Here is a 16,283-nt window from a genome sequence, read left to right on the forward strand (position 1 = left end):
ACAAACCTGTGCGCTGGAAAAACAAAATGGGAGAAAGGTGTGCGGTTTATACCACTCTGAGGCCCATTGGAAGGGTGCTTCTGCTATCATTTCTACCAGTTACCAGCATGCCTAATGTGGGAAATGTTCCACCTTCTTATTAAAAGAAAGCAGATTTTACTATTCAGTCTTTTTGACATGTTTGTTCCCAACACCTTCTACCATTGGAGATTTTACCTCCAAATTTATGCAGGCACTTTTTCGGGATAGACATTTTTCCGTCTTGACCAAAGAAGTATGGTTGGTTGATGCTAAGAAAAATGACTGGACATATATTTTGCTGCCTTGCTTTTCAAGGAATTCCAGACAGCTCAGCTTTGTGCAGGTTTCGTGTTTTCTTTTTTCTTTTTATTTTAGAAGACAGAATGCTGCAGCCTGGATAACACCTCTAGATCAACCAATTAGTTGTAATGGCTAATGGTCGGCAATGTGCATAGCTTTATACACTTTTGGAGGTGAAAATCCTCTAATGTGGTTACTCTTGGATTTGTGTTTGGGGGGGGGGGGGGGGGGAAGCTGCGACTCAAAATGGACCTCTGTATTGTAAGCCATTGTGATGGCAATATGTAACAGACCAAAGTCCAGAGGCTAGTTAAGTGGAGAAGGAGTTGGTGAATCTTTAGTACCAGAATCTTAGTTTTAGAGCTGTTTAATCTATTAGCCTGTTGTTATCCCTAGAAGTGATACTTTTTACTAGTTGAGTATCATCTGTGTACATTTTGTAAATGAAACCCCTCTGTTTGATAGTATGGGTTATAGGCAATGTGTCGAGGTTCAAGCGGGAGGGGGGGAGGGAAGGGGGGGGATGCTGATCCATTAGAGTCTCAAGAAGAGACATAGGAAGACTAAGAACATCATGACCTACCTTGACTTGTGGGTGATCTGTTATGAACAGAAACCAAGGCCAGGCTGTGCCTGTAATGTTAAGCCAATCTGTAGCAGGAGGATGATGCTGTCCTGTTTTAAGATGCTGCATAATCTCTTCTCTCCTTATGTACAACTTGCACAGCTGATGTTTATTGTGATATTTTTTTCCATGACAGCGACTCGTTGAGGCAAATGTTCGCAATAAGATCTTGTACCTAATTCAGGCTTGGGCCCACGCCTTCCGCAACGAACCGAAGTACAAGGTGGTGCAGGACACTTACCAGATCATGAAGGTTGAAGGTGAGGGATGATGCGGTCTTTTTGCATGCATTTTCGTCCAGTGTTGTGCATATTTCCTGTATAAAGGGTTCCCCATCCCCACCTTATTTAGGCATTTACTAAGAATGGTTGACCTCCAAAAGTATTTTTTGTTCCCCAGTTTATTCACTATGTCGGGTATGTCTGCATGCCTTGAGGTACGACTCAAGTTATAATTTTAAATCATCTCGTAGCATGAATGTCAGACCTTTATTCAGTTTGCATAGTGAATCCAGGTGAAGTAAAGACTTCAACAGCAAAGTCTGAAAAGCACATAAGAATCATGCATAACAATGCTGGTTTCGCAAACTATTTCCTAGATGTCTTTAATTTCCTGAAAAATAAAAGAGCAATTAAAAGTTACCAGCAAATTAAGTTGATTTTAGGGTTTGGAGGAGAGAAATAACACAGGAAATTAACCATTTAAAAAAGTTTAATTAAGCTTTCTTGTAGAGAATAACATTAATGAGCAGAAAATGCCTAATTAGCTCCTAAATATGTTACATGGCCAAATGCTGTTTTGTGAAGAAGAGTTCACCATAGCTTTACAGCAACACTTGTTGCCTGCTTACGACCGCTGATAAGGCACAGGGTCAAGACTGATTTGCATATGGCCAGGTCTAAACTGGGGTGGCATGGTGAGCAAAAGAATGATGGAATTAACCCAGATCTCTTGACTGGGGGGTGAAGGTTTTGATTTTTTCTGCATACCGTCCATCAATTGTGTGTCTTCTGATAAGCTGAAGGTAGGCGCACTTTGACCGTAATGGTCCCTCCCAAGTCAAGTCATTTGTGTTTCATAGTGCCAAGTTTGGTGCCCAATTTAGTGGTCTTAGAGACAAGTGGTGGTCCTATCTGGTCTGTCTCGCACAATGGGAACGTAAGAAGTAGTGAGTGATCATCCTCTATAAAGCTTTTTATGGGTAAATGCATAACTGGGTCCAAATATCAAAAACAGCCACTGTCCAGGATTTCCATTTACGAGGAACATATGAAATTTGGTTATTCACTATATCCAGTGATTTCACTTTTTCCACCTGGGAATATGACTTTGGAATCAACCACGTCTTAAAATGACAATGCCCCCGAACTGTAATGGCTATCAATAAGGTTCATATGGTTCAGGAATCCAAGTGGCTGGCACCACAAATACACACACCATTCAAAGATGCAGTAGCTCTGTACCTCCTATCCTCTCGGGCTGATCTTTGGCAAGCATGGGCACTCAAAACGTATGTGGTGGAATGGAGCATTGCAGGATCACCAGTATTGATGCATGAACGTGTCTCTGCAGGTTCACAACTCATTCAAGGTTTGTCTGTGTTCTTTAGTTCTGAGGTTCTTCCTCCAGGCAGCAACCTTTCCTTGCAATGTGTGCTTCCAGAGTGGTCTGTTCCTCAGTTGATTGAAGAGCATGAAAGCTAAACTGGAAGGGTTTGAGAAGGTTGTTACAGGAAAGATAGGTAGTAAATTGGTTGAAAAATAGCTATTCCAGTACCTATGAGAAAAGAGATATTTGAGATACTCAGGAATAGAGGAAAAAGGATCAGCAGTGTGAATTTTTCACGGATGTGCAATGTTATAAAATACCTGCTTGTCTATGGCACGGGATGCTTGAACTGTCAAAAATGCACTTGCCCCTTTGATGCCATCCAATGAGGTGTCAAATTATGGCAGCGTTTTCATTCCCATAGAATCAGAGCTCTGAAAATGACCTTTGTAATTATGCCAGGGTTTATATTCTAGCAATGTCCTGTTTTTTCCACAAATCTATCTACTGGTGCTGGGAGTAGCAGTAATTGGTAGTTTCAGGGTTGGAATATCCTTTTGAGTCTAAACGCACCTATAAACTTGCATTTTCATGTGTTTTACCAACTCTTCTCTAGTCCCTTCCCACACTGGTTCACATTGGAAATGTACTACTGCCACTTAAGGGCAAAAGTAGACTTTTTCCAGACTGGGGAAAAAGGGATAGTAAACTTGCAAACACACAAAGGATTATTTGCTCACTCAAAAATGCAGTTAACAAAGGAGTATGGTTTCCAGGCCTCTTCTGTAAACACTTGTAAATTCACTAAAGTTGTAAATCTATATAGTGCGAGGACTTCTACCATAGGTGCATTTTGTGATTTTCTTTAATAATTTAGCCCCTAATTACGTCTGGCATTACCAAGGCCTTTTGTTTTATTTAAAAAGGCTATCTTTTGTCATCTTATCAATCTCGCTCTGAGCATTCTGCTTTTTAACAAGGCACACAGCATAGTTTCTTTCAGTTCCAAGAACTACTATGGCAATGCGTGCTTCTTAAGACCAAAAAACATTTTTGCTTTAAGCCAATGATTTTGTCACATTGATGAGGGCTTGGTAACTCCCACAACGATAACGCTTTACAAAAAGAATGTGAAAGAAAAACACACACTGACAAAATAAAAGGCAATCGCCACCAGACAGATTGTATTTGCCAATACTTGTTTGTTTTCATATTTCCTATCACCTTGTGGAAACTGGTTTTACACTAAGTTTACATTATTATGTTTTTGGAATACTAGTATGTATTTAAACACATTTTACTATAGGATGCCTCAAAGAAATTATACCTAGAACTGCAGTGTAGCAAAAGTTTTTTTTTCTAGTTGCTATTTTTTGTGTACATTTTAAATTGAACGCAAGAATCATCAATCTTGTTTTCAGGTTTCTGCCGGTATTCGAAATTAATCACCCAGAAATCTGTAAGCATTATAGATAGCCTCAAATGGTTAAACTTAGCTAATGTTTATACACATTTCCTTACAGCGACGACCCTATTAATAAAGACTTCGCATTAATGAACCATTAATACAAGTTCGAACAGTAGGAAAATATGGATACAAATCTTACCTTAACTGCAGACCATGCTTTTTCACAAATCCAAAATGAGGTACTGTGACCTGGCAGTGAAAGGGTTTGTGCTGCATGACAACATAAACAGGAAAACGTGATGTTCTTGACTCCAAACAATATGTCCTGGGTGTCGGTTAATATGAATTCTACACTCCTGATTTTTAGTGCAGCAACTGGCTTAAAGCACAGTTGAGCAGGAGTAGTTGAATTGCTAGGCTAAACCGAAAAATACAGCCAAAGAGTGAGCCCAGGAATTAATAGTTTGTTGGCTGAAAGGGGCAGATTGGGTACATAAAATTGGTAGTTCTGAGTATGGGAGTGAATTCTGGAATAGGATTCAGATCGGAGACACTAGCTGAGTGGACCTAAGCAGTAGTAGAAATTAAAGAAGAGGCCTGGGGGAAAAGGGGCATTCAGTAGAGTAGAGAGTGTGTTCTTATTAGTGGCGATCTTGGATGAGAAGCATAATGCAGAGTCCATGACTGAGAGCTAGGGGTGAATGAAGTGAACATCGTGTGGGAGGGAATAAGGTTAATGATTACATGTGCCAGAGGTAGTAGACGTGGTTTTAAAGAGGTTATATGTTGAAAATAGGTGGGCCTTGCATCGTCCAAGACAAGAGAGTGTGTATTCATAGCTAACCTGTAAATGTCAAGGATTTTCTGGGTCTTATTTATCTGTAATTTGTGAAGGAATGCCCTTGTCTTAGTTTTCAGAGAGTAGATATCTTGAGCGAACATTTCTGTGGGGATGTGGAGCTGCAGGAATGTTTGAGTGCAAGGAATAATGTGTCTCAGAAGCATGAACTGGCTTTTCTCCAATCATTAAAATTCTCTTTGACCCTTCACTATATTTGACAGTCAGCACTGGGACGCCCCGTTGCTGGGGCAGCCATGCGCTTTACAAATATTATAACATAACATTTATTGTAGAAGTGGTCAAAGGATGTAATGTGCTTTCATGTACAATAGCTGAAATAGAGTTGCAGTGTGTTTTTGTGACCAAGAAGGGGGTAATAGTTTGTGCTCAAGAGCAATGTTGATCACAAGGTTTATCAAGTATTATACTACAAAATTAATCACAGATCCTGAAAGGCAGTTCCAAGCGCATTATATTACTTGTGGGTAAGTTGTGCACGTCTTACCGATTCGCTCTTATACCTACGAAAAAAGTTACTGAAAATCTGTGGGATGGGTGTTGCATTAAAGTGGTTTTGCTTGCCATAGCTGTAGTTCTAGAGAACAAAGCGCGAGGAAATAAGGCACTTTTGGTTAAAGCACAGTTGATCTTCCAGGGTGGCACTTTGCAGTTCTGTTTGGAAGAAAGTGGCCATCCTTCTTCTAAAATACTCTTTGGACAAGTCAGATATCTGTCCTGGGTGTAAAGTGAGCCTGTGTATGAGACTTTGTTATTGAGGACATTTGGTACCACTAGTCTGACTTTTTTGCGTTTCTGCTTACTATTCTGGCCTTTAGGTGCCAACATTAATTTTGTTGAAGTTAATTCATGTGGCCCTTTTTGCTTTTTTTTCTTATGTTCTGGTATATTTTATACATTACCACAACACTTTCTTAAATGAAGGCCGAAGGGGTATTTAAAGTAGAAATGCTGCTTAATGGTTGGCACAAGTTTCCAATTTATGCTAGTTTGAAAGAGTGTGTGTGTGTAGGTTTTCCTGACAAACTAGATGTTGGGAATCCAAAAATTCTGTATTGTTTAACTGGTCTTCTGTTCTTTTTCTTTATTTTTTCCACAGGCCACAATTTCCCAGAGTTCAAAGAGAGTGATGCCATGTTTGCTGCTGAAAGAGTGAGTCTTTATCTGGGTTACTTGTCAATATGGGGATGATGAAAAAAGTAAAGGACTGCTTAGCAATGTTCCCTCTAATTTTTTTCCTCTGTGTGCGGCATTGTAAAGTCTTTGTGCGCTGCAGCCAAGGCTACGTGCGCCAGGAACCAGTCCACGTGTGTGGGTGCAGCGTCTAAAGAAATAACATTAAAGTGGAAATGCTTATGGGGCGTTTTTACATAAAGTGTTAAAAAGAAAGAAAGAAAGTTTTTGTAGCACGCCCGCTGAAGTGAAAGTGGTTGTGCTGTGAATGAAATAAATAAATTAGCACAGCTGCTATAGTTAAAACGGACTGCACTGGAAATGAAAAAATACATGAGTAAATGACATGATATAAAAGGTAGAGGTGTGTTGTAACAGCGTTGGTGGAATAGGGAAGATCATTAAAGAAAACAGTGCTCACCCACTAGATAAAGCAGACCGTGTAACAACACAAGTAAGAAGTCCAGTCGTTATGGGAGGATACAAATGCAGACAAGGCGGTACCAAGGAGGGAATAATAAGCCTATTCACGAATAAAATGCAACGATTTCGAAATGACAGTTAACTGGCGCCAATTGGAAAGTTGGCCGGGAAAAGCTTAAAAAAAACTGATTAAAAAAAAGGGCTATGTTTTATAAAAAATGAATTCAGGTTAAACTCTTTACATCAAAGAATTTTTCTTTTACATTAATGTGCTTTATGATTGAGCACAAATTGAACTTTGCTTGGTGGTCCAGCTACATCAGTTTCATATAGTTATACAAGCATCATTATAACTTCATTATATCAGATAACATGTCACCTCGCCTGGGTCAGACACTGAAACCCATGCGCTTTCAAGCTGTTCCACCTGTGGCTGCTATTTCAGCTATTCTAGTGCTACATGGCAATGGTCTTGGAGCTGCGTGACTGTGGTCTTGGTCTTGGCGAGCGCCTCTCCATTGATCATTTTTGGCATCCTCACTTCACCTACTTTGTTATAGATGGGGCATTTATTTTATTTATAACGTTCTATATAGCACTAACATGACCCTAGAGGGTAACCGAGTGCTTCACAAGTGGTAAGGAAGGAAGAAATGGCAAACCAACAACAAAATCAAGAGTGAAACAGGATGTGGCGGATCCCAAAATGAGGCAAGAAGCCACCATAGGGACCAAGCCGCGCACAAAATATACATGATCGTAGAAGTCCAATACTTTACATGGTACAGCAAATGAGGGCTAATGTGGCAGGCTACTAAAGTACATGAGCCTTAGAGCAAGAACCTGTTCATTAGAGACACTTTGGCTTCCTTTTTAAATGATATGGTTGACTTCTCAGAATCCATTACATTGATGTACCATTAATTATTTAGATGATTGTACCCGGACTGAGATTACCATTTCTGAGAATGTTTCAACACTAAATGTAGTAAGTACCAGACTAAACGTTAGCGTAAGGAATATTGCTATGTGTGCTTAGTTAAGGGGCAGTGTTTGCTTTAAGTGAATGGTAGAGTTAAGGTTCGAATTTGGTTCAGCTCTGGGGTATGCTTATTCTTCAGTTTAAGATCTGGGAACTGTTGTGGCAATACTCAAAATATTTACCATAACTATGTAGAGCTAGCAGGCATTCAACACAGAGGTGGGTACATCAGGCATAATGTACCACTTTTGTGGCGATCTCGGGCACAAAAAATCAAGGGCAAACCTATCTTCAATGTAATGTTCCAAGACACAATATCAGCACTATGACATCGCGCATGTGCACATAACATCGCGCATGTGCACATAACAACAATGTAATGTTCCCAGGTACAAACCACCACCACAGGAAGATCCGACATACACATCAAAATTGAACAGCCGCACACACTACATGTAACTACTGGGATTACCAATTGCACACAACATTCCTAATGTAATATTCATAGATACAAAACACCACAACTGGGTTGATAGCAGACTGGAATAATCCCAGATACAAAATATCACCATCGTAAAACTTTCAAGCACTACATATGAACATTATGATTTGCCCATGTACAGAGTACTGCCACCTATGATAATGCCAGGCAATAACTGCACATCATTTGCACAAAATATCACAATAGTGCTGGGCACTTGCAAAAAAATGTTTGGACTGTAATGATCTCATGTATAAAAAAATCATTAAGATGATCTAAGGCTCAACAAAGCACTGGGGGAAACCTCATGTGCAAGACATCAACTGTGTGAGCATATATGCAAACCATTACCGGCATGGTGATTCCACGCACAAAATACCACCAGTGTGGTGGTTCAAGGGACACTAACACTAAAGAACATTCGATTAGATTAAAACATCAAGGCATTCTCAGTTTTGTACATCAACGATGTTTCCTGATCGCCCAGAACAAAACTGTTTCATGTATAATTTTCTAATTTAAACGATTTTAAAACCATAACTTGTACCTTCCATAACCAAAAGATATGAATGAGCCAAATACAGATGTCTCTCATTCTTGGGGTTTTAAGGAGCTACAAGAAATGTGGGCCTTGAGGTTCTCTGATGTAGGGTCACTTATTTATTTATTTATTTATTTATTTATTTATACTTCTTCCTAAAAGATATGCAGCAAGTTCAAAAGTACAATATGTGTTTTACACGTTGTGCTTTTAACCCCTTCGCTGCTAGGCCTTTTCCCCTCCTGTGCTAAGCCCTTTTTTGGCGATTTGGGGTAGTGCGCGCTTAGGCCCTTGTAACTTTTTGACCACATAAGGTATCCACGCCAAATTTGCGTCCTTTTCTTCCAACATCATGTGGATTCTAAAGGTGCCCAGGGTTTGTGGATTACCTTGGAGGGGTCCCAGAAATTAACCAAAATATAGTGATTTTTTTTGTTTTTTTCAGAAAAATGGGAAAAACGGCCTGCAAATGAAAGCCTCTGGGTTTTTCCCTGAAAATGTTATCAAAAAAGGGTTTGTGGGGCTGAAATCTCCATTTTCTCAGCTTTTAGGAAATGACAGTCTTTTGTCAGAGAACCGACATTTTTCACACAGTTTTGGCATTTTTCTGGGACATAGCCTATTTTTGCTATTTTTAGAGCTTTCCACCTCCTTCCAGTTAATGGTAGAAATGAGTTTGAAAGCAATAATGGATCCTAGAAAGCTGTACATTTTCAAAAAGTAGACAAAATTCTGAATTCAGAAAGGGGTCATTTGTCTAATTCCATGAAGGTTTCTTTATAGAAACTAACAGTTAAATATTGGAATAATTGAAAATTTGTTGAAAAAAACAGCCTTTTGTCTCAACGTTTTCACCTATAACTTTTTCTAGTTTTGACAGCTCTTAGAAAGCAATATACCGTTACATCCGTTAGACCTTCCTGGTTGTGGGGATATATAGGACTTGTAGTTTCACCAAGAACCCGACGAACCCAGATCCAAAAACTGAGCAGCAACTTGCAATGGTATTTTTTCATTTACTGGGTATAGAGCACTTTGTCTTGGAAAATGTATACATGGAAAAATCTGTATGAAAGACACCTATGTATTTCTGAATTGGGTACAAAATATAGAGTTCAGAAACAGTATATTATTGCTAATTTTCAAAATTGGGAATACTCATACTAGCATGAGAATTATTGGTCATTTTTCAAAATTATTTTTTTTTTACACAATGTCTTTCATTGAAAGGGAGAAATGCGCAAAAGCTCAATTGGTAATAACAGTTGATTTACAAATCTGAATTACCCCAAGTCTCCCGATAAAAACGGTACCTCACTTGTGTGGGTCGCCCTTGTGCCTGCGACAGGAAACGGCGCAAAATGCAAAGTGGTGACACCTAAATTTTGCAGTTACAAATTGACCCTTTTTAGGTCTCGCCTAGACGAAAGCAAAAGCGAAGCTTTTGCTGTCTATGCGAGACAACTTATGTTGCCGCTTTTCTGGGAATATTGTGGACATCAGACTGTTACGAGCGTCTCCTGCCGGAGATTTGTGCTCGTGGGCGCGCTTTGGCGCCTTGGCTGCTTGTTGCGCTTTCATTCAGGTCTAACGTGCGCGTGTCAGTTTCGCTTTCATTTATGTGAAAACGTGCTCGCACTCTACAGCCCCCGAAGCCACACCGCATGTGAGGATTCCACAACGCGGAAAAGGCTTGAAGGAAACGTGCTGGCACTCACCGGAGGGGTCGGCGAGGGCCCCGCCGAGCAGCAGGAGGCAGGCGGTGATCAGAAGCGGCGGCTCCATGGCATCTGTCTAACTGCCGGCGCGTGCCCCCATTCGGCCTCCTATACAGACGCGTAACATAACAAGGACCAGTGCGTCCCTCCTACGAACTGAGCGAGCGCGCGCATGCCCGCCCCCCGCAGAAAGAGAGTACGGACAAGGACCCAGATCTAATATCAGCTGCGCACGACCCCAGCCTGAGAACAGCGAGCAGACCAGGGCCATGGAAGTAGAAGAAGGACAAGGGCCGCGGGGCGCCTTCGCTCGTGTATCGCTTTGTGTGAGCACAGAGGCAGTCTACGCTGCCAGGTAACAGTGAGTATTCCCAATATTCGGCGTTGCTTTGGGGGTGCCCAGACACTCGTCTCCCAAGCTCGGGTGTCTTTTCGCCGCAGCTCAGGGCACTGCTTACACTTTTTATTTTCAGTGCGCACTTTGATTTTTTTCCGCAGCCCTGCATCCCTGTGCTATGGCAGTAGCCGCCGCATACACCGTGACATGTGCAGAGACGGCGCCAAGTCCACACTCACAATCTCCTCACTGCAAAGGGTATCATTTTTTATTTAGTTATTTATTTAATGCGTTTTCATATAGCGCGGACTTTACCCGAAGGCGTCAGAATGCTTCACAATAGGAACAGAACTGATACTTGTATTACTACTTGCCACTACTTTTCCTTAGTAAACACGTCGCCAAAAGCGCATGCCTTTGAAAAGAATACCCCACTTCCCAGTCCCTCCACTGTGCTCTGACAGTGATCGTAAGGTAGCTCAGCGGGCTGTGCGCCTGCCAAGGTAATCCAAGTCAGAGATTGTTGGATTTCCAGCTGGCTCTGCTCAGCAGCTCAGACTTCCAGTCTTCACAGGTACCTGAAATGGTGATGCATTATTAGCAAGCACTTGAGCCCACTTTAGTTTGTTGTGATTTAGCCGTGCATGAATAGTGATGGCGTGCAGAATGTGCGTGTTGGTGCTACGAACAGTGCACGGCCCCTGCCTGCTTGGAGTATCACAGCGCCTCCTCTTGGCCATAGGCAGGCTCTTGTGTCGTGATGTTTGTTACATTTCCGTTGGGCAAGCGAGGTGAACACGAATGACAGGCTGTTCGCTCACGGGGCACTCCCCACCAACTGCTTAGAACTCTACAGAGGAGCTGTGTAAGTGGAAAGCAGTTCGAACGGTGTGCTCTTGTGCAAAGGAAGAAATGCTCCGATAGCCCGTGTCTGGAAGGCCATTAGGACAGGGGCGGAGTCAGACACTTGTCAGGCGAATCCCTGGTGCCTTGTATCAGAACCCCCACGCAGATGCCAACAGTTATTGCCGAAGCCTTGGTGAAGAAAGGGTGTGCCCCAGTGGCAGACTGAGTTCAAGTCTGCGATCGCTCTCCTTTTCTCTCTCTGTGTTTCTCTCTCTTTCTGACTGTCACTCTCTTTTTCTTTTCTATCTCCACTTTTGTTTCTCTTTTTGTCCCTCTATAGTTTCTCTATCTGTTTAGCCCCTCCACTGTCCCCTCGCTTTCTTTCTCTCTCTCTTGCCCCTTCTCACCATTTTATCTAACTCTCTCTCTTGATCTTTCTATTACTCACAACCTCTCTTTCTTGCTAGCTCTTCTCCATTCCCTCTTTCTAAATCTCTGCCCTCTCCTTTCTCCCATCCGCACAAACAAACCGATGCGCTAAAGGCCAATAAACTAGATTTATTAAGATGTACTTGCATTTTCTTTAATTCGACAGAATCTAGCCTATGAGCTCCTCATTTACATAAAGTACAAGCGCCGGATTTTATTCGACTGGAAAACTGTTATGGCAGCGGGTTTCAGTGGACATAAATCAAATGCAATAATGTTGTTGCAGTTTTGTCCTGCTTGAGCGGACTTTGAAGCAGAGTTAAAAGTATTATGCCTCACAAACTGCACTGCCTAGCAGTAGCTGCGCCTCCTACATTTGAGTGACAGGTTTGCGAAATTACGTGATATTCCCCTTGATAAGGAGGAGTCAGGTTGGGCAAAGTACTGTGAATGAAAGAAATCGACTCATGAGTGAGGCTTTGTTATTATTTATTGCTACCATAAACTTTTAAAAAATGTCAAAAACATATTCTGTGACGAACGCTGGACCGGTATTAGCTACAATAGAATTTAACACAAGTTAGTGCACCCGGAACCAATCCAGTGTGACACGCCAGTTACCAGGACGTGCTGGAGGTCTTATGAACCTTGTAGATGGATCTGGAAGTCTGCACAGAGATGGACCATTGACAAGGGTAAGTGTTGGTTGCATTAGCATAACTCCAATTCTCTCTCTTCCCCTCTCTCTCTCTCTCTCTTCCCCTCCCTCTCTCTCTCTTCCCCTCCCCCCCCCCTCTCTCTCTCTCTCTCTCTCTCTCTCTCTCTCTCTCCCCCTCCCTTCCTCTCTCTCTCTCGCTCTCTCTCTCTCTTTCTCTCTTTCTCTTCCCCCCCCCTCTCTCTCTCTCTCTCCTCCCCTCCCCCCCAGCACGGAATACAGTACAACTGTGATCACAAAATTCTTAAGCACCCTGCAACGCAGGGGATTTACAGGAATCCAAACACCAGCGTAAAGTACTCGAACAACGATGACGTCTGTCTTATAAATGTCACAAAAAGATGTTAATATTTCAATTCTGTTCTTGGATTTTCGTGAAAATACAACACATATTGCATTACAAAAGCTATAGGTGTCACATTTGTGAAAGTTAAAACTATTGGCATTGTAAATGATAAAGCTATTAATTTCGGTATTTTTAAAACCAACGCATAAATAAAAAATGTCATTTACAATACCAACAGCTCAAACTTTCCTAATGCGAGACCTATTGCATTGCAAATGCTTGTTTAGCAAAGTGCCTACCTGTAGTTTTTGCACCCTGGCTCTGCCGGCACCTAGGGAAACCTAGCAAACCTATACATTTTTGATAAGTAGACACCCAGGGGAATTCAGGATGGGGTGACTTGACTGCCTACCACCAGGTCTTGTTACCCAGAATCCCTTGCAAACCTACGAATTTGACAAAAAAAACACATTTTCCTCACATTTCTGTGGAGGAAAGTTCTGGAATCTGCTTGGATCAACAAATTTCCACCCACCCAGTGTTCCCCCAGGTCTCCCGAAAACAATGGTACCTCACTTGCGTGGGTAGGCATAGTGGCTGCGACAGGAAACAGTGCATAACGCAACGTGGTCACAACTCAATTTTTCAGTGAAATTGTGCACGTTTTGGGCAAAGAGACTACCTTTTGTTTTTGAACCCTAGCTCTGCCGGCACCTAGGGAAACCTAGCAAACCTATACATTTTTGAAAAGTAGACACCCAGGGGAATTCAGGATGGGGTCACTCGACTGCCTACCCCCAGGTTCTCTTAACCAGAATCCCTTGCAAAGCTAAGAAATTGGGGAAAAAAACGCATTTTCCTCACATTTCTGTGGTGGAAAGTTCCGGAATCTGCGTGGATCAACAAATTTCCACCCACCCAGCGTTCCCCCAGGTCTCCCGAGAAAAATGGTACCTCACTTGCCTGGGTAGGCATAGTGGCTGCGACAGGAAACAGTGCAAAACGCAACGTGGTCACAACTCAATTTTTCAGTGAAATTGTGCACGTTTTGGGCAAAGAGACTACCTTTTGTTTTTGAACCCTAGCTCTGCCGGCACCTAGGGAAACCTAGCAAACCTATACATTTTTGAAAAGTAGACACCCAGGGGAATTCAGGATGGGGTCCCTCGACTGCCTACCCCCAGGTTCTCTTACCCAGAATCCCTTGCAAAGCTAAGAAATTGGAGGAAAAAAACGCATTTTCCTCACATTTCTGTGGTGGAAAGTTCCGGAATCTGCGTGCATCAACAAATTTCCACCCACCCAGCGTTCCCCCAGGTCTCCCGAGAAAAATGGTACCTCACTTGCGTGGGTAGGCATAGTGGCTGCGAAAGGAAATGGTTCAAATTGTACGGTGGTGAATTTATAATACCAAATTGCAAAACAACCTTGATTTTGGGGGGGGGGACCTGAGTTTTTGGCCCGGGGCTCGGTGGTATTCTTTGGAAAGTACAAAACCCAAACAGTTCTGAAAAGTAGACCCCCGGGGGAGTCCAGGGAGGTATGGCATGCGTGGGTCCCCGAACGTTTTCCTACCCAGAACACCTTGCAAACCTTAAAATTAGGTAAAATAATCACTTTTTCAAACTTTTTTGCGTGGAATCACCGTGCCGGCAAAAATGTCCTACCACCCAGCGCTCCCCTTGTTCTCCCGAGTAAAAGGATACCTCACTTGTGTGGGTGCCCCAAAGCAGAACAGGCCAAAAACGAATGTTGAAAAAAGTAGTATTTCAGTGTAACAAATTAAGCCCCCCTGCCTTAGTCACAGGCCTTTGGCCCACCTACACAAGTGAGGTATCATTTTACTCGGGAGAACAAGGGGAACGCAGGGTGGTAGGACATTTGTGCCGACACGGCGATCCCACGCAAAAATGTATGGAAAACTGTTTTTTTAACCTAAATTTGTGGTTTGCAGGGATTTCTGGGTAGGAAAACATTGGGGGACCCACGCATGCCATACCTCCCTGGACTCCCCCGGGTGTCTAGTTTTCAGAACTGTTTGGGTTTGGTAGTTTCCAAAGATGCCCGCCGAGCCCCGGTCCAAAAACTCAGTCCCCCCCCCAAAAAAAGAAGGTAATCTTGCTATTGGTTATTGTAATGTCTCCACCGTACGATTTGGACCGTTTCCTGTTGCAGCCACTATGCCTACCCACGCAAGTGAGGTAACATTTTTATCGGGAGACCTGGGGGAACGCTGGGTGGGAGGAAATTTGTGTGAGCCCAGTGACGCCACGCTTTCCCACACAAAAAAAGTGTGTAAAAACTGATTTTTCCATCAAAAATTGAGGTTTGCAAGGGATTCCGGGTAAAGGAACGTTGGAGAATCCACGCAAGCCATACCTCCTTGGAAGCCCCCGGGTGTCTACTTTTCAGAAATGTGTGGGTTTGGTAGGTTTCCCGACATGGCCGTCTCGCACGGGGCCAAAAACCCAGGTAACCCCTCTTGCAAAAGCTGGTGGTATTGAATGTCAATCCCACCAGCTTTTGAAAGAGGGGCTACCTGGGTTTTTGGCCCCGTGCGAGACAGCCATGTAGGAAAACCTACCAAACCCACACATTTATGAAAAGTAGACACCCGGGGGCTTCCAAGGAGGTATGACTTGCGTGGATCCTCCAACGTTCCTTTACCCAGAATCCCTTGCAAACCTCAATTTTTGCAGAAAAAGTCAGTTTTTTCACACTTTTTTGTGTGGGAAAGCGTGGCGTCACTGGGCTCACACAAATTTCCTCCCACCCAGCGTTCCCCCAGGTCTCCCGATAAAAATGGTACCTCACTTGCGTGGGTAGGCATAGTGGCTGCGAAAGGAAATGGTTCAAATTGTACGGTGGTGAATTTACAATCCCAAATTGCAAAACAACCTTGATTTTGGGGGGGGGCACCTGAGTTTTTGGCCCGGGGCTCGGTGGTATTCTTTGGAAAGTACAAAACCCAAACAGTTCTGAAAAGTAGACCCCCGGGGGAGTCCAGGGAGGTATGGCATGCGTAGGTCCCCAAATGTTTTCCTATCCAGAACTCCTTGCAAACCTTAAAATTAGGTAAAAATATCACTTTTCCAAACTTTTTTGCGTGGGATCTCCGTGTCGGCAACAATGTCCTACCACCCAGCGTTCCCCTTGTTCTCCCGAGTAAAAGGATACCTCACTTGTGTGGGTGCCCCAAAGCAGAACAGTCCGAAAATGAATTTTGAAAAAGTAGTATTTGAGCTTTACAAATTAAGCCCCCTGCCTTAGACACAGGCCTTTGGCCCACCCACACAAGTGAGGTATCCTTTTACTCGGGAGAACAAGGGGAACGCTGGGTGGTAGGACATTTTTGCCGGCACGGAGATCCCACGCAAAAAAGTTTGGAAAAGTGATATTTTTACCTAATTTTAAGGTTTGCAAGGAGTTCTGGGTAGGAAAACATTGGGGGACCTACGCATGCCATATCTCCCTGGACTCCCCCGGGTGTCTACTTTTCAGAACTGTTTGGGTTTGGTAGTTTCCAAAGAATACCACCGAGCCCCGGGCCAAAGACTCAGGTGCCCCCCCCCCCCCCAAAATCAAGGTTGT

At 42.9% G+C, this 16,283-nt stretch overlaps 1 protein-coding gene across 5 annotated transcripts in view; it reads left to right on the forward strand.

Annotated features, from left to right (window-relative positions):
• HGS (hepatocyte growth factor-regulated tyrosine kinase substrate) overlaps positions 1–16,283 on the forward strand; it is a 304,838-nt gene that overhangs the window by 111,051 nt on the left and 177,504 nt on the right. For all 5 annotated transcript variants that reach the window (XM_086931122.1, XM_086931123.1, XM_086931124.1 and 2 more), the window contains 2 exons: positions 1,083–1,206; positions 5,861–5,913. In XM_086931122.1, the coding sequence (XP_086787248.1) occupies positions 1,083–1,206; positions 5,861–5,913 (177 nt within the window). The remainder of the gene's footprint in view (positions 1–1,082; positions 1,207–5,860; positions 5,914–16,283) is intronic.

The sequence above is a fragment of the Lissotriton vulgaris genome, chromosome 7, assembly GCF_964263255.1.
Source record: "Lissotriton vulgaris chromosome 7, aLisVul1.2, whole genome shotgun sequence".
NCBI lineage: Eukaryota > Metazoa > Chordata > Amphibia > Caudata > Salamandridae > Lissotriton > Lissotriton vulgaris.